This window comes from Heptranchias perlo, chromosome 42 (assembly GCF_035084215.1).
Source record: "Heptranchias perlo isolate sHepPer1 chromosome 42, sHepPer1.hap1, whole genome shotgun sequence".
Lineage (NCBI taxonomy): Eukaryota > Metazoa > Chordata > Chondrichthyes > Hexanchiformes > Hexanchidae > Heptranchias > Heptranchias perlo.
The window spans coordinates 15,094,442-15,112,793 of record NC_090366.1 but is presented as its reverse complement, the minus strand read 5'-3'; the positions used below and the strand labels follow the sequence as shown (position 1 = coordinate 15,112,793).

Sequence of the window (18,352 nt, the reverse complement as noted above, 5' to 3'; positions counted from 1 at the left end):
TGTTGGAGAGGGCACAAAGTCAATCTGCAACAGTTTGATTCCAGGGATCAGCACTGGCAAGAATAAAGAGTGAAATAAATGCTCTAACCCATGGCTCCAGCATCCATCCTGGTATATTGAACCAGCTCGTTAGTCTTTGGACTTGGTTTCTGAAACCTCTGCCACCCCAGCTGGTGAATGCACCGCCCAATATGGTAGTAAGATCTTTGCTGGGTGAGCTGGACTCAGCAAGGGCAACAGCAATGTTGGTCCAACCCACCTCATACCCCTGGACTAGAGAGGGAACAAAAACAAAAATTAGTGGGGATTGCTGCTCCTGATCAGTGTCTTCCCCCCCTCCCACATTGGAAAGTGTATGGGTTAATGGGGTGTGAGGACGAGGTCAATTCCAGCTGTGATATCCGGTATCTAGGCTCACACAAGGCCCAGTAACGGAGTGGGCCCATTGTCCAAAGAACCCAGCAAATGCCAGTGCCCTCAGGAGAGAAAACTGGGGAAACATCAAACAAAAACCTGCATGGAGAAGCAGTTTGTGTAAAGCTCATTCTCCTTAAGACCATCCCAACCCTCCGAGTTGGGGGGGGGGGGCAACTTATCCAAGGGAAAACACTCAAATCCAGAACTCTGGATAACGAGCAGTGCTGTGTCACACCATTAATCCTGCTTCTCTCTCTTTCCTTCCTCTCACCTCCACCCCTCCAAGTTACCAATTCTAAGACAGAGAACCCCCAGAAAAGAACACATTGCATCCCAAGTTTCTTTGGGTTTTTTTAATAATATAGAAATGCATTGCAAATTTGTTAGCAACTTAAGTTCACAACATTGTCTCCTGGGCCAGCTTCTGTCACTGAAGGCAAGAATACTCCAATCAGCCTCACCCACAAAACCTTTCAAATGGGGTGAAAATGTTTAAGAGGACGTGGGGTATTCCCCAGGGCAGATCTATGGATCAGTGTGCTTGTAAATGGATTCTGTTTTACAAACCAGGCTCCCGTTCGACTTTAACGCGGACACTAGCTGCCCATTCCCAATCTCCAGGAGATGCACGAAACACACAAGAGGCTACACAACTCATTCCAACCCGTTAACTCGCAAAGTGAATTACTGCAGGCAGCCCCACATCCCTCGCTGGCCCCTCACAGCATGCTCTTATCCAGCTGAAAATCCGACAAGCACCTCCCAACATGGCAGGCAGGCAGGCCTGCTCCAGTGAGACACACAACTCCACTCTGAATCCTGCCCCCGCCCAAAAGGTTTGATTTAAAAATAAAACTCCCCATAAATCTGCAGGCTTTTCCATATCCTTAACCCTCTCGCCGTCCCCTCCAATTCCGGAAACTCCGAACAGTTTGGAATATATTACAAACAGTAAGAGTTCGACAACTTAATAGCTTTGACAGTGGTGGGAGGGACCCCAAACTGGGCTACACTATTAGAAAGAAAACAGGTGTCCATTTAAAAAAAAGTCAGCAAATTGTTCTCGAGTTCCACACTTAGAGATCCAGTCAGAAGAGTTTTTGCAATCGAGTCTCGGACTGTAGCATGTCACAAAGCTTTCTCTGCCGCTGTCCTGCCGTTCCAACCTTGGTTAAAATTTCTTCTGTTTGGATTGTGCCCTGTAAGAGAAGTGTCAATGTCACAAACGCAGCATTGCCCGAATCAGTCTAATGGCTTATGACGCACAGTGTCTCAGTGCACAGTTATTCACAGCGGACACTTTCAGAATAACTGCAGATTCAATCAAAGGCGTCCATTGTAAATCAGGTAATAGCGGAGAACAAGACCATCAAAAAAAAAACTCCACCTGGATTAATTTTCACGACAGCATAGGTCCAAAATCCCACGTGACTATAAAAACAGGGGAAAAAGACAGCTAATGCTTCAAATGAGGTCACCTGACCTGGAGAGAAAGTCAAGAGGCCCAGGAGGAGGAATTCAAAAGGAGCAGTGGTACCGAAGACAGCTCAAGGGGTCAGGTCCCACCACCCCCACTCCGTCTGAAGGATTCCACCGGCACCAGCCACCCTCCGGTTCTTCATCCAAGTGATCGGGAGCAGAATCCTTGGTGATTCTAACCCCCTCCTCCCGCCCCAAATCTCTGCTCCGCTGTCCCGACTGTATTGTTAAATCTGTAACTGTGCACCAGGACACGCCAGCAAACAGCTGCAACGACAGGTCTCTCCAATTCAAACCACATGCGTATTACGATCACAGAAAAACTCAAAGAAAGTTGGTACTGGGCTCCAGAGCGTAAAACAGATCTCTCCACCCTCCCCCCCCAAACCTTTGCAGCTAGCTCCAGGCAGAGCCAAAGTGCGGGGAGCCCGAGTTGCTCACTGCCCCTTAACTCAGGACTGCGTCTAGGTTCAAACTGACTCGTGCCACTGATCCGAATCAGTGGATTGGGACAGGCAATCCTTCTATCGTTCATCAATACCTTGACTAGAGGACGCTAGATCACCAGATGAGTCTGACAACAACATCATCATCATCCACAAATAGCAGCTTTGCAATTTTTTCACAGGCACTCTGACCACTCAGAATGGTGCACCTGAACATATCGCCAGTGAAGACACCAAGGAGGTTCAGTGGCCTTATGGCTTTTTTTTTTGAAAGTTAGATTCAGTGAGTCTCCCATCTCCATAGGAACAGCAGGAGGCCATTCAGCCCCTTGAGCCTGTTCCGCCATTCAATTAGATCACGGCTGATCTGCATGGCTTTTGGAGATTAAAGTCCACATCCCAGATACACGAGCCCAACTGTTACCAGAGAGGAATTGAGGGTCTGCGGCCTGGTCGGATCCCACTCATAGCAAAGTTATGAAGATTGTAACACGCTGCTATTAGGAGCACCCTCTGAACACAAGGTCACGTACCCAACCTCACTCCTGCCACCTGGAACACAATGCAATCCTGTGCAGCAAGAAATAGATCAAATTTCACCCCCAAACCAAGAGCCTGCTTCCCATCGGTTGGAGTTAGTAAGCAGCCCTATCCCCTCCCAGCGGGACAGGAGTAATCTAGTGACATACACACCTGTATATTCCAACTACTACAGCATGGTCTCTCTCGTAGGGCTCCAACGTCAGCTGTTCCTGGGGCTTCATGTTCTCCTGTTGCAGTTTCTTCACCTCTGACGCAAACACTGCCTCAGGTGCTGCAGTGGAGTCGATGCAGTTTGCCTGGAGGGAAAAACACACACATATAAAACAGAGTGAGTGGGGGCCCAGTGCAGCCTGTGCTGTGGTTCGCCACTGTCCAACTACAGATAGTTCCAGTCTGTGGGTACAGATTCATCGGATGCCCTCCCTGGTACACCACCCAATACCATGCCATATTAAAACACTGATATCCAGCTATCAATGCCTCAAAAACGACCGCCAGATTACCAGCGAAAGTGTAGCAGTATGGCAAACCCAGGCAACAGACATTCGGGGAGGGGCTGGGCCCAAGAGCGCAGGGCACCAGGGGAGGGGCTGGGCCCCAGAGCGCAGGGCACCAGGGGAGGGGCTGGGCCCCAGAGCGCAGGGCACCAGGGGAGGGGCTGGGCCCCAGAGCGCAGGGCACCAGGGGAGGGGCTGGGCCCCAGAGCGCAGGGCACCAGGGGAGGGGCTGGGCCCCAGAGCGCAGGGCACCAGGGGAGGGGCTGGGCCCCAGAGCGCAGGGCACCAGGGGAGGGGCTGGGCCCCAGAGCGCAGGGCACCAGGGGAGGGGCTGGGCCCCAGAGCGCAGGGCACCAGGGGAGGGGCTGGGCCCCAGAGCGCAGGGCACCAGGGGAGGGGCTGGGCCCCAGAGCGCAGGGCACCAGGGGAGGGGCTGGGCCCCAGAGCGCAGGGCACCAGGGGAGGGGCTGGGCCCCAGAGCGCAGGGCACCAGGGGAGGGGCTGGGCCCCAGAGCGCAGGGCACCAGGGGAGGGGCTGGGCCCCAGAGCGCAGGGCACCAGGGGAGGGGCTGGGCCCCAGAGCGCAGGGCACCAGGGGAGGGGCTGGGCCCCAGAGCGCAGGGCACCAGGGGAGGGGCTGGGCCCCAGAGCGCAGGGCACCAGGGGAGGGGCTGGGCCCCAGAGCGCAGGGCACCAGGGGAGGGGCTGGGCCCCAGAGCGCAGGGCACCAGGGGAGGGGCTGGGCCCCAGAGCGCAGGGCACCAGGGGAGGGGCTGGGCCCCAGAGCGCAGGGCACCAGGGGAGGGGCTGGGCCCCAGAGCGCAGGGCACCAGGGGAGGGGCTGGGCCCCAGAGCGCAGGGCACCAGGGGAGGGGCTGGGCCCCAGAGCGCAGGGCACCAGGGGAGGGGCTGGGCCCCAGAGCGCAGGGCACCAGGGGAGGGGCTGGGCCCCAGAGCGCAGGGCACCAGGGGAGGGGCTGGGCCCCAGAGCGCAGGGCACCAGGGGAGGGGCTGGGCCCCAGAGCGCAGGGCACCAGGGGAGGGGCTGGGCCCCAGAGCGCAGGGCACCAGGGGAGGGGCTGGGCCCCAGAGCGCAGGGCACCAGGGGAGGGGCTGGGCCCCAGAGCGCAGGGCACCAGGGGAGGGGCTGGGCCCCAGAGCGCAGGGCACCAGGGGAGGGGCTGGGCCCCAGAGCGCAGGGCACCAGGGGAGGGGCTGGGCCCCAGAGCGCAGGGCACCAGGGGAGGGGCTGGGCCCCAGAGCGCAGGGCACCAGGGGAGGGGCTGGGCCCCAGAGCGCAGGGCACCAGGGGAGGGGCTGGGCCCCAGAGCGCAGGGCACCAGGGGAGGGGCTGGGCCCCAGAGCGCAGGGCACCAGGGGAGGGGCTGGGCCCCAGAGCGCAGGGCACCAGGGGAGGGGCTGGGCCCCAGAGCGCAGGGCACCAGGGGAGGGGCTGGGCCCCAGAGCGCAGGGCACCAGGGGAGGGGCTGGGCCCCAGAGCGCAGGGCACCAGGGGAGGGGCTGGGCCCCAGAGCGCAGGGCACCAGGGGAGGGGCTGGGCCCCAGAGCGCAGGGCACCAGGGGAGGGGCTGGGCCCCAGAGCGCAGGGCACCAGGGGAGGGGCTGGGCCCCAGAGCGCAGGGCACCAGGGGAGGGGCTGGGCCCCAGAGCGCAGGGCACCAGGGGAGGGGCTGGGCCCCAGAGCGCAGGGCACCAGGGGAGGGGCTGGGCCCCAGAGCGCAGGGCACCAGGGGAGGGGCTGGGCCCCAGAGCGCAGGGCACCAGGGGAGGGGCTGGGCCCCAGAGCGCAGGGCACCAGGGGAGGGGCTGGGCCCCAGAGCGCAGGGCACCAGGGGAGGGGCTGGGCCCCAGAGCGCAGGGCACCAGGGGAGGGGCTGGGCCCCAGAGCGCAGGGCACCAGGGGAGGGGCTGGGCCCCAGAGCGCAGGGCACCAGGGGAGGGGCTGGGCCCCAGAGCGCAGGGCACCAGGGGAGGGGCTGGGCCCCAGAGCGCAGGGCACCAGGGGAGGGGCTGGGCCCCAGAGCGCAGGGCACCAGGGGAGGGGCTGGGCCCCAGAGCGCAGGGCACCAGGGGAGGGGCTGGGCCCCAGAGCGCAGGGCACCAGGGGAGGGGCTGGGCCCCAGAGCGCAGGGCACCAGGGGAGGGGCTGGGCCCCAGAGCGCAGGGCACCAGGGGAGGGGCTGGGCCCCAGAGCGCAGGGCACCAGGGGAGGGGCTGGGCCCCAGAGCGCAGGGCACCAGGGGAGGGGCTGGGCCCCAGAGCGCAGGGCACCAGGGGAGGGGCTGGGCCCCAGAGCGCAGGGCACCAGGGGAGGGGCTGGGCCCCAGAGCGCAGGGCACCAGGGGAGGGGCTGGGCCCCAGAGCGCAGGGCACCAGGGGAGGGGCTGGGCCCCAGAGCGCAGGGCACCAGGGGAGGGGCTGGGCCCCAGAGCGCAGGGCACCAGGGGAGGGGCTGGGCCCCAGAGCGCAGGGCACCAGGGGAGGGGCTGGGCCCCAGAGCGCAGGGCACCAGGGGAGGGGCTGGGCCCCAGAGCGCAGGGCACCAGGGGAGGGGCTGGGCCCCAGAGCGCAGGGCACCAGGGGAGGGGCTGGGCCCCAGAGCGCAGGGCACCAGGGGAGGGGCTGGGCCCCAGAGCGCAGGGCACCAGGGGAGGGGCTGGGCCCCAGAGCGCAGGGCACCAGGGGAGGGGCTGGGCCCCAGAGCGCAGGGCACCAGGGGAGGGGCTGGGCCCCAGAGCGCAGGGCACCAGGGGAGGGGCTGGGCCCCAGAGCGCAGGGCACCAGGGGAGGGGCTGGGCCCCAGAGCGCAGGGCACCAGGGGAGGGGCTGGGCCCCAGAGCGCAGGGCACCAGGGGAGGGGCTGGGCCCCAGAGCGCAGGGCACCAGGGGAGGGGCTGGGCCCCAGAGCGCAGGGCACCAGGGGAGGGGCTGGGCCCCAGAGCGCAGGGCACCAGGGGAGGGGCTGGGCCCCAGAGCGCAGGGCACCAGGGGAGGGGCTGGGCCCCAGAGCGCAGGGCACCAGGGGAGGGGCTGGGCCCCAGAGCGCAGGGCACCAGGGGAGGGGCTGGGCCCCAGAGCGCAGGGCACCAGGGGAGGGGCTGGGCCCCAGAGCGCAGGGCACCAGGGGAGGGGCTGGGCCCCAGAGCGCAGGGCACCAGGGGAGGGGCTGGGCCCCAGAGCGCAGGGCACCAGGGGAGGGGCTGGGCCCCAGAGCGCAGGGCACCAGGGGAGGGGCTGGGCCCCAGAGCGCAGGGCACCAGGGGAGGGGCTGGGCCCCAGAGCGCAGGGCACCAGGGGAGGGGCTGGGCCCCAGAGCGCAGGGCACCAGGGGAGGGGCTGGGCCCCAGAGCGCAGGGCACCAGGGGAGGGGCTGGGCCCCAGAGCGCAGGGCACCAGGGGAGGGGCTGGGCCCCAGAGCGCAGGGCACCAGGGGAGGGGCTGGGCCCCAGAGCGCAGGGCACCAGGGGAGGGGCTGGGCCCCAGAGCGCAGGGCACCAGGGGAGGGGCTGGGCCCCAGAGCGCAGGGCACCAGGGGAGGGGCTGGGGCCCCAGAGCGCAGGGCACCAGGGGAGGGGCTGGGGCCCCAGAGCGCAGGGCACCAGGGGAGGGGCTGGGGCCCCAGAGCGCAGGGCATCGAGGTTGCAAAGAGTAGGATAAAAGATGCCTGCAGATTATAGGAGGGAGGGAAGACTGAGGGAGGCAAAGAGTTCCATAGTTTTACGGTCCCAAGAAAGAATGGGTTAGAGTAGAGTAGGTTTCTCGTTCTGCTGATGGACGTGGCTTCAAGACCCACTCCGGGACTTGAGCACATAATCCAGGCTGTTACTTCCCTGCAGTACTGAGGGAGTATTACGCTGGAAGAGTTGCTGGTGCTCTGACGAGGCGATAAACCAAGGCCTCATTTGTCTGTTCAAGTGGATTTACAGATCCTGCGGCACTATCGGACGACGAGCAGTGAGATCCTAATAATCTCCTTGGCCAAAACTCCCCCCTCAACCAACACCATCAAAAACACCCGGGGTAACTGGTCATTCATTCACTTGCTGTTTCTGGGCTCTGTGCAAGTTGATTGCTGGGTTTGCCTTGAGAACAGTAGTTGCTGACCTTCAAAAAACAAAGTAATTCACTGGCTGCGAGGCACCTTGGGATGTCCCAAAAACATGGGGATGAACGGTACAAATGGAAGTTCCTCTTGTCCTTCGTTCGAGGGGTGTGAGAGAGAGAGAGAGAGAGAGCGCGAGAGAGAGAGTGAGCACAGCCAAATGAAGTGGAGAATTTTAGTGGACGGAAGCTGTGTCACGTGGACCCTCTCCAGTGGGATTCGGGATTGGGGGAGGTGCACCAGCCCCTCAAACACCTTCTGTGCAGCAAACACGGCAACTTGAGTTTAAAATCGCCCACCCCGAAGAGTTGCTGGACTCTGTGCCGCAGCCTCACCTTTATGGAGATGACGAAGTGACCGCCCACTTTGAGGAAATGGTGTGCGTTGAGCGCCACGATCCTGCCCTGGTCCGGCTGTGCCACATCTGCAAAGATGACGTCCACCATTCCTGCAGGTGAAAGTTAGACGATGAATACCAAGGGGGATCCCACGGTCCCCTCTCACCAACAAGCTCCTCTCACACCCATCTAGTCTGTGCTGGAGCCAATAGGACAGACTGTCCCAGAATGAGCTGCTCACCCTTACGCAGGGAGGAAAGTCTGCCCACTTGCCCTCGAGAAGTTGGGCAACTCCAAAGTACCGAGAGTGAGCGGGCCAATTTAGTCCTCAACGAGGAGCAGCTTCGGGCTCCGGCTCCTGCTCGTTATTCGGACTGTCACAAACCCGCTTCACACGGGCTCATCCTCATGAGACCTCACCCTCTCTGCCTGAGCTGCATTCGAAGCCAGGTCCCCAAGCTGCAGTGTCTGACCCTCCCTACCTATGAGCATGCGGTATTTGTGGGGGTGCCTGGCGTCCTCGATGATGGGGATAATGTTCGTTCGCTTTTTCGCCACGTTGATGAGATCACGGCCAGATCTGTGAGAGAACTCCACCGCGTAAACGAGCCCGTCCTGCCGGAGGAAAGGGAGAAATCAGACCCGACCGGACAAACACCCACCCCCCCACAAACCGGACGGAAAAACGCCCGCCCGCCCCACCGACCGGACGGAGAAACGCCCGCCCGCCCCACCGACCGGACGGACGGAGAAACGCCCCACACCCCCACCCCACCGACCGGACGGAGAAACGCCCGCCCACCCCACCGACCGGAGAAACGCCCGCCCACCCCACCGACCGGACGGAGAAACGCCCGCCCACCCCACCGACCGGACGGAGAAACGCCCGCCCACCCCACCGACCGGACGGAGAAACGCCCGCCCACCCCACCGACCGGACGAACGCCCGCCCACCCACCGGAGAAACGCCCGCCCACCCCACCGACCGGACAGAGAAACGCCCGCCCACCCCACCGACCGGACGGAGAAACGCCCGCCCACCCCACCGACCGGACGGAGAAACGCCCGCCCACCCCACCGACCGGACGGAGAAACACCCAAACCCCCACCCCACCGACCAGACGGAGAAACGCCCGCCCACCCCACCGACCGGAGAAACGCCCGCCCACCGACCGGATGGAAAAACGCCCGCCCACCGACCGGACGGAGAAACGCCCGCCCATCCCACCGACCAACCAGACGGAGAAACACCCCTCCCCCGACCAGACTGGGGGTGGGTCTGTGCTGGGCCCCTCCTGGTGTTTAGCCCGACTAACACAACACGCAGTGATGAATCTCCTGCCCACTCACAGGTCCCACAATGTCCGACACGTGTGAAACCGTGGTGCCAGATGCAGCTCCTAAATACAGCACTTTGGCTCCAGGTTTGATGTGAATCTGGTCGATGCCGCCCAGGATTGCAGCCGCAAGCTTCGATCGGAATGGGTTCCACGCTCTGTACTCAATCTTCGTCTCGGCTTCCTGCAAAACATCATCCGCAGTGAATTCCACCTACTCCAGGCAAACTGTGCATAAACCCAAACATACCAGCACTTGAATACGCCATCCCACTCGGTCCTCGGCCTCCTACATTGTTCCAGTGAAGCTCAGGAACAGCACCTTATCTTTCCACTAGGCGCTTAACGTAGAGTTTAACAACTTCAGATCCCTCAGACAGAAGGGGCTTGTAATGGTAGATGGCAGCATCAGGTGGTGGAGAAACGCCCGCCCACCCCACCGACCGGACGGAGAAACGCCCGCCCACCCCACCGCCCGGAGAAACGCCCGCCCACCCCACCGACCGGACGGAGAAACACCCAACCCCCCCACCGACCAGACGGAGAAACGCCCGCCCACCCCACCGCCCGGAGAAACGCCCGCCCACCCCACCGACCGGACGGAGAAACGCCCGCCCACCCCACCGCCCGCCCACCCCACCGACCAGACGGAGAAACGCCCACCCACCCCACCGCCCGGAGAAACGCCCGCCCACCCCACCGACCAGACGGAGAAACGCCCGCCCACCCCACCGACCGACCAGACGGAGAAACACCCCACACCGAAGAAACGCCCGCCCACCCCACCGACCGGACGGAGAAACGCCCGCCCACCCCACCGCCCGGAGAAACGCCCGCCCACCCCACCGACCAGACGGAGAAACGCCCGCCCACCCCACCGCCCGGAGAAACGCCCGCCCACCCCACCCCTTGGGGTGAGGATCCCCTATCAGTACACGGCCGGTGGGGGTGGAGGTGGGAGTTGCTGCTTGGGGTGAGGGCCCCCTATCGGTACACGGCCGGTGGGGGTGGTCTGTACCCCTGGCGTCTACCTGCCTTCCTCCATCACATTCCCGGGCCACAGCGACCCTCTCCACCTCACCAGATTTTCCACGCTTCCCTTCCCTCTGCTATTCTGCTTTTAGCATTTACACCTCCTCTAGACCCATCTTTTGTTTCTCTACTTGTCCCATTACCACCCCCTTTGCCTTGCACCATCATCCCTTTTGTTATTTAATCACTCCTGCCCCCCACCCTTTCAGATCTTCCCCATCGTTCTTTCCCTGCAGATGGTGTTAAGGTACAGATCAGCCATGATCTCACTGAATGGTGGAACAGGCTCAAGGGACTGAATGGCCTTCTCCTGTTCCTACATTGTCCCGTCAAACACTCCCAGGGCAGGTACAGGGTTAGATACAGAGTAAAGCTCCCTCTACACTGTCCCATCAAACACTCCCAGGGCAGGTACAGGGTTAGATACAGAGTAAAGCTCCCTCTACACTGTCCCGTCAAACACTCCCAGGGCAGGTACAGGGTGAGATACAGAGTAAAGCTCCCTCTACACTGTCCCATCAAACACTCCCAGGGCAGGTACAGGGTTAGATACAGAGTAAAGCTCCCTCTACACTGTCCCATCAAACACTCCCAGGGCAGGTACAGGGTTAGATACAGAGTAAAGCTCCCTCTGCACTGTCCCATCAAACACTCCCAGGGCAGGTACAGGGTTAGATACAGATTAAAGCTCCCTCTACACTGTCCCATACGGTGATGTCCAGGGAGCCCTTGTGTGCTGTGTCAGGTCGGTCAGTTCCTTCCTACCCAGTAACGGGAGCCTCACCTCCACACCGATCCTCTTCTCACCGTACACCGACTCTCCGGGAACCATGTTCTTTGTCACCAGCGCATCTTCCTTCCCCCGACAAATAAACACACCTGAGGGGAGAGGGCAGCAAGTCAGTGATCACAGTGAGCACAGCCCCTTCGCTCTCCCTCGCTCCCTCACCCTGGGTCACGGCGAGCGGAGCCCCTTCGCTCTCTCCCCCACCCTGAGTCACGGCGAGCGGAGCCCCCTCGCTCTCTCCCCCACCCTGAGTCACGGCGAGCGGAGCCCCTTCGCTCTCTCCCCCACCCTGAGTCACGGCGAGCGGAGCCCCCTCGCTCTCTCCCCCACCCTGAGTCACGGCGAGCGGAGCCCCTTCGCTCTCTCCCCCACCCTGAGTCACGGCGAGCGGAGCCCCTTCGCTCTCTCCCCCACCCTGAGTCACGGCGAGCGGAGCCCCCTCGCTCTCTCCCCCACCCTGAGTCACGGCGAGCGGAGCCCCTTCGCTCTCTCCCCCACCCTGAGTCACGGCGAGCGGAGCCCCCTCGCTCTCTCCCCCACCCTGGGTCACGGCGAGCGGAGCCCCTTCGCTCTCTCCCCCACCCTGAGTCACGGCGAGCGGAGCCCCCTCGCTCTCTCCCCCTCCCGGGTCACGGCGAGCGGAGCCCCCTCGCTCTCTCCCCCTCCCGGGTCACGGCGAGCGGAGCCCCCTCGCTCTCTCCCCCACCCAGGGTCACGGCGAGCGGAGCCCCCTCGCTCTCTCCCCCTCCCGGGTCACGGCGAGCGGAGCCCCCTCGCTCTCTCCCCCTCCCGGGTCACAGCGAGCAGAGCCCCCTCGCTCTCTCCCCCTCCCGGGTCACGGCGAGCGGAGCCCCCTCGCTCTCTCCCCCTCCCGGGTCACGGTGAGCGGAGCCCCCTTGCTCTCTCCCCCTCCCGGGTCACAGCGAGCAGAGCCCCCTCGCTCCCCCACCCTACCTCATTGAGCAGAGCCCCCTCGCTCCCCCACCCGACCTCATTGAGCGGAGCCCCCTCGCTCCCCCACCCGACCTCAGTGAGCGGAGCGTCCCCCAACTCCCCCGGGTCATAACGAGCAGAGCATCCCCCTCTGCGTCACAGCGAGAGGAGCCCCCCCACCCCGTGCAAGGTCACAGCAGCCAGTCCTTCGACGCTGAGAGTTCGGAGGTCACAGAAAGAACCACCTGCTCTCCGGGGGACGGGGGCACGATGGGGTGGGTCGGGCTCCACTCCACTATTCAATTAACCCCCGTAACACTCACGGACTCACACAGGGGAACCATCGCGTCAGTGGGGTCCCAGTGCCTGTGGAACCCGTACCCCGGCCACAGCCTTCAAGGGATTTGGGGGGGGGGGGGGGGCGTTGCAGAAGATTAAAACAGAAATGCACAACAGAAACACCTCCCCCACCACCAAATTCCTACTCCACGACTTCAAGAAAGACTCGCATTTCTACAGCGCCTTTCGCTCCCTCAGCACTGACCCTCCGACAGTGCGGCGCTCCCTCAGTACTGACCCTCCGACAGTGCGGCGCTCCCTCAGTACTGACCCTCCGACAGTGCAGCGCTCCCTCAGTACTGACCCTCCGACAGTGCGGCGCTCCCTCAGCACTGACCCTCCGACAGTGCGGCGCTCCCTCAGCACTGACCCTCCGACAGTGCGGCGCTCCCTCAGCACTGACCCTCCGACAGTGCGGCGCTCCCTCAGCACTGACCCTCCGACAGTGCGGCGCTCCCTCAGCACTGGCACTTGGAGTGCTGGTCTGGATTCTGGGGCTCGAGTTTCTGGAGTGGGGGCGCGAACCAATGACCTTCTGGCTCAGAGGAGAGAGAGAGAGAGACCCACTGAGCCAGAGCTGACCTAACCGCGCCACGAGTGTAACTCAGGACAGAGCGCATCACCCACCTTCGTGTCTGTGTGGCTCGACTGTAACTTTAACTCCTCCTCGGAATCCTCCTCGGCCGCCTCTTCCTCCACCGCGACCTCCTCCTCTCCCCCCGCCGCGGCCCCCACCGCCACGGCCACCGGGAGACCTGAACCCACCACCTGGCAGATGAGGAAGAACCAGACTGAGTGAATATAATCGACAGGTGTAATCGACCGCGCTGAGCACGGCGTGGAGGCCGCCAGCTCTGCCCGGCGTGGAGGCCGCCAGCTCTGCCCGGCGTGGAGGCCGCCAGCCCAACAAGAACAAACAGAGCAACACCTCGCCTCACTTTCCTTCATATTGTCGAGTGGCTGTCGATAAAGGCAGAAGCCATTTCCAACAAGGTCCCAAACACAGTAACGAGGTGGGCAAAGAGTTATTCCATAGTTTGGTGCTGTCGGCTGAGGGAGCACCTTTGCCCAGGAGATATCAAACTCCGTGTCAACCGAGACCTCAAACCCTGGAGCGGGGGCTTGTCCCCACCACCTTCTGACTCGGGGTAGCACCAACTGAACCAAGGCAGTGGGTGATCAGAGGAGAATGGGGCAGAATTGGAGAGTTGCGGTGGGGGGAGGTCCCCATTTGATATCACATGGCTACTCAAATCCTGATCCAATCGCACAGCAGCCAGCCAGAATAATGAGACCCATCCAGCCCCAAGAGGTTAACCAGCGCAGTGCCTGGGAGTGCGCTAAGGGCAGGCTGAGGGCTTAAGCACAGCCCCCAGTCACAAATCATCGAGAGGAGATGAACTGCCACACAAGTTTGGAACTAAATACGGGTGAGACGCCCTGGGATTACGAGCAAACGGGATCGACCGTACCACGTTACATTTGGAGCAGGCTGGATGGACCAGCAGGACTTTTCCTGCCCGTATTTTAGAGATATACACACGCACGGCTTGGAATTGAGGTTCCCGATAGAGTTGAGGTGGCAGCACATACCTCTACCACCGCGGAATCCACCTCGTCCCCCGCGGTCTCCGAAGCCTCCTCTCCCTCCTCCACGGTCTCCGAAGCCTCCTCTCCCTCCTCCTCGTCCTCCGAAGCCTCCCCTTCCACCGCCACCACGGGGCGAGAATCCTTCAAAACAAAACAAGGGTGAGAAAGAGCCCAAGACCGTGGGGTAACACGGACACCACAACGACACGATGGACCCGACGCACCGGCACCGATGCTGCCCGTCTGGTGAGGGAGAGTGCGCTGGCCTGCGGGGGACACCTGCCATGGCTACGGCAGATTTATCCCATGAGACCACACACGCTACAGGTCGAGACAGCACCTGAATCAAGAGGGTCCTGAATCCAGCCAGGGGGCAGCCAGAGGGTCGCTCAACGAGGCAACGGGCTTCTCTGCTGGACGATAACAAATATTGTTCATTTCCACATCCAGAATCAGCATCAAACACTCCCAGGGTCAGGTACAGGGTTAGATACAGAGTAAAGCTCCCTCTACACTGTCCCATCAAACACTCCCAGGGTCAGGTACAGGGTTAGATACAGAGTAAAGCTCCCTCTACACTGTCCCATCAAACACTCCCAGGGCAGGTACAGGGTTAGATACAGAGTAAAGCTCCCTCTACACTGTCCCATCAAACACTCCCAGGGCAGGTACAGGGTTAGATACAGAGTAAAGCTCCCTCTACACTGTCCCATCAAACACTCCCAGGGCAGGTACAGGGTTAGATACAGAGTAAAGCTCCCTCTACACTGTCCCATCAAACACTCCCAGGGCAGGTACAGGGTTAGATACAGAGTAAAGCTCCCTCTACACTGTCCCGTCAAACACTCCCAGGGTCAGGTACAGGGTTAGATACAGAGTAAAGCTCCCTCTACACTGTCCCATCAAACACTCCCAGGGTCAGGTACAGGGTTAGATACAGAGTAAAGCTCCCTCTACACTGTCCCATCAAACACTCCCAGGGCAGGTACAGGGTTAGATACAGAGTAAAGCTCCCTCTACACTGTCCCATCAATCACTCCCAGGGTCAGGTACAGGGTTAGATACAGAGTAAAGCTCCCTCTACACTGTCCCATCAAACACTCCCAGGGTCAGGTACAGCACGGGTTCGATGCGGGTGGGCCTGGGCTGCAGGGTGTGGGCTGTGCCCGGGATGCGGTGTAAGGAGCGGGCCCCACACGTGTCCGGCCCCGGGGGCTGCTTTCCCCCGCTCCCCGCTCTCACCGGGTCTCATGTCGCTGTCCTCACTGCTGCCTGGCGGCGGCTGCTTCTCCTTCTCCTTCTGGGCCTAGGCCGCTCTCGCTGCCTCGGACACTATTTACAGCCGCCCGCACTCGCTGCTCTCCGGCCGCCGCCGTGCTGCTGAATGGGAGTCTGCGGCTGGCACACGCGGCTCAATATCCGGCCTCCGGGTCACAGGACCTCCCGCCGGCCCGCCCCCTGCAGCACAGGAGGAGGAACTGCACCCTCTGACACCCCGCCCCCTGCAGCACAGGAGGAGGAACTGCACCCTCTGACACCCCGCCCCCTGCAGCACAGGAGGAGGAACTGCACCCTCTGACACCCCGCCCCCTGCAGCACAGGAGGAGGAACTGCACCCTCTGACACCCCGCCCCCTGCAGCACAGGAGGAGGAACTGCACCCGCTGACACCCCGCCCCCTGCAGCACAGGAGGAGGAACTGCACCCTCTGACACCCCGCCCCCTGCAGCACAGGAGGAGCAACGGCACCCTCTGACAGCCCGCCCCCTGCAGCACAGGAGGAGGAACTGCACCCTCTGACACCCCGCCCCCTGCAGCACAGGAGGAGGAACTGCACCCTCTGACACCCCGCCCCCTGCAGCACAGGAGGAGGAACTGCACCCTCTGACACCCCGCCCCCTGCAGCACAGGAGGAGGAACTGCATCCTCTGACACCCCGCCCCCTGCAGCACAGGAGGAGGAACTGCACCCTCTGACATCCCGCCCCCTGCAGCACAGGAGGAGGAACTGCACCCTCTGACACCCCGCCCCCTGCAGCACAGGAGGAGGAACTGCACCCTCTGACACCCCGCCCCCTGCAGCACAGGAGGAGGAACTGCACCCCCGGACACCCCGCCACCTGCAGCACAGGAGGAGGAACTGCACCCCCGGACACCCCGCCCCCTGCAGCACAGGAGGAGGAACTGCACCCTCTGACACCCCGCCCCCTGCAGCACAGGAGGAGGAACTGCACCCTCTGACACCCCGCCCCCTGCAGCACAGGAGGAGGAACTGCACCCGCTGACACCCCGCCCCCTGCAGCACAGGAGGAGGAACTGCACCCTCTGACACCCCGCCCCCTGCAGCACAGGAGGAGGAACTGCATCCTCTGACACCCCGCCCCCTGCAGCACAGGAGGAGGAACTGCACCCTCTGACACCCCGCCCCCTGCAGCACAGGAGGAGGAACTGCACCCGCTGACACCCCGCCCCCTGCAGCACAGGAGGAGGAACTGCACCCTCTGACACCCCGCCCCCTGCAGCACAGGAGGAGGAACTGCATCCTCTGACACCCCGCCCCCTGCAGCACAGGAGGAGGAACTGCACTCTCTGACACCCCGCCCCCTGCAGCACAGGAGGAGGAACTGCACCCCCGGACACCCCGCCCCCTGCAGCACAGGAGGAGGAACTGCATCCTCTGACACCCCGCCCCCTGCAGCACAGGAGGAGGAACTGCACCCTCTGACACCCCGCCCCCTGCAGCACAGGAGGAGGAACTGCACCCTCTGACACCCCGCCCCCCTGCAGCACAGGAGGAGGAACTGCACCCCCGGACACCCCGCCCCCTGCAGCACAGGAGGAGGAACTGCATCCCCGGACACCCCGCCCCCTGCAGCACAGGAGGAGGAACTGCACCCTCTGACACCCCGCCCCCTGCAGCACAGGAGGAGGAACTGCACAGCTCCTGTCATTTAGTTTGTGGTGATTCACTGGATATTGAATGGCTGTGGGAGGATTCGGAGAGAGTTGCGACATAAATGTAGATATTCTACCGTGTAGGGCATCACAGCTGATCCTGCCCTCGCCCGACCCCCACCCCCCCCCCCAAGCACTGGTCAGTGATCGAGAGCACAGGCCCTGACTGATCTTCCAACTCCCTAAACCCAGCGGCACTGCGGCCGATCGCCACCCGCCGCCCCGATCTCCGGCAGAGCGACTCCCTCGGTGCCTCGGAACTCGACCCAGCCTCCAACGGGCGAGGCCGCGCAGAAGCAAGCTCGCCCACCCATCCCGTCAGAGGCCCTCGCGCTAACAGCCCGCCGATCACTGCCCCTCCCTCCCCTCCCTCCCCTCCCGCTGCGATCGTCCCTTCTCCATCGTGCCCATTCTGTGATTTAATAGGTCAGAGGGCGGGCTGACAATCCCGTCTCGCACCGGCTGCGATTCACCGCCGGGACCGATGTTTCTGCAGTAACTGTTTCCACTGACCGCAAACAACAAATTCCCATTTATACAGCAGTAAAACGTCCCCGAGGCCCTTCACAGGAGCGTAAATCAGACAGAATTTAACACCGAGCCACATCAGGAGATATTAGGACAGGTGACCAAAAGCTTGGTCAAAGAGGTAGGTTTTAAGGAGCGTCTTAAAGGAGGAGAGAGAGAGGCGGAGAGGTTTAGGGAGGGAATTCCAGAGCTCAGGGCCCTGGCAGCTGAAGGCACGGCCGTCAGCTCATCTAAAACTCTGCCCCCCGTATCCTAACTCGCACCGAGTCCCGTTCACCCATCACCTCCTGTGCTCTCTGACCTACACTGGCTCCCGGTCCGGGAACACCTCGATTTTAAAATTCTCATCCTCGTGTTCAAATCCCTCCATGGCCTCCTCGCCCCCCTCCCTATCTCCGTCACCTCCTCCACCCCCTACAACCCTCCGAGATCTCTGCGCTCCTCCAATTCTGGCCTCTTGCGCATCCCCCAATTCCCATCGCTCCACCATTGGCGGCCGTGCCTTCAGCTGCCTGGGCCCTAAGCTCTGGAATTCCCTCCCTAAACCTCTCCGCCTCTCTCTCTCCTCCTTTAAGACGCTCCTTAAAACCTACCTCTTTGACCAAGCTTTTGGTCACCTGTCCTAATATCTCCTTATGTGGCCTCGGTGTCAAATTCTGCCTGATTTACGCTCCTGTGAAGAGCCTTGGGATATTTTACTACGTTAAAGGCGATATATAAATGCAAATTGTTGTCAATACTTTCAAACTTTTTCAGGGGAAGGTGCTTAAAATTTTCGGGAGAAAGGACATTAGGACGATAAGCAGGATCAGTCACCATTCAGGTAATAAGTAAGCCCATATATATATTTTTTGGATCTATCTATAAAACACTGCTAGCTTATTTTCCCCTGGGCTCGAAGGGATACACATTGATATTCGGTATGTGAAATATCACTTCAAAGGAATTATACCTCCACAAATATACTTTGATTGTAAAGCAGGTAAAAAACACTTCGCACGGTCCTGATA

At 62.0% G+C, this 18,352-nt stretch overlaps 1 protein-coding gene across 1 annotated transcript; it reads right to left on the bottom strand.

The window, feature by feature from the left end:
- Window positions 1–755: 755 nt before the first annotated feature.
- On the bottom strand, window positions 756–15,299 carry fbl (fibrillarin). Its single transcript, XM_067975424.1, has 9 exons — window positions 15,104–15,299; window positions 13,865–14,002; window positions 12,899–13,039; window positions 10,997–11,091; window positions 9,194–9,364; window positions 8,326–8,458; window positions 7,841–7,953; window positions 3,036–3,181; window positions 756–1,616 (listed from the first exon to the last, which is right to left on the bottom strand). The coding sequence occupies exons 1-9, from the start codon at window positions 15,111–15,113 to the stop codon at window positions 1,589–1,591; spliced, it is 975 nt and encodes a 324-aa protein (XP_067831525.1). The 5' UTR covers window positions 15,114–15,299; the 3' UTR covers window positions 756–1,588.
- Window positions 15,300–18,352: the final 3,053 nt, after the last annotated feature.

Bases quoted from the DNA above. Each gene is read 5' to 3' on its own strand.
- fbl (XM_067975424.1), bottom strand. The intron at 9,365-10,996 runs GTGAGGCTCCCG...GATGTTTTGCAG, and splicing joins AGAAGAGGATCGGTGTGGAG to GAAGCCGAGACGAAGATTGA. The intron at 8,459-9,193 runs GTGAGTGGGCAG...TTCCTCCGGCAG, and splicing joins TGTCGGACATTGTGGGACCT to GACGGGCTCGTTTACGCGGT.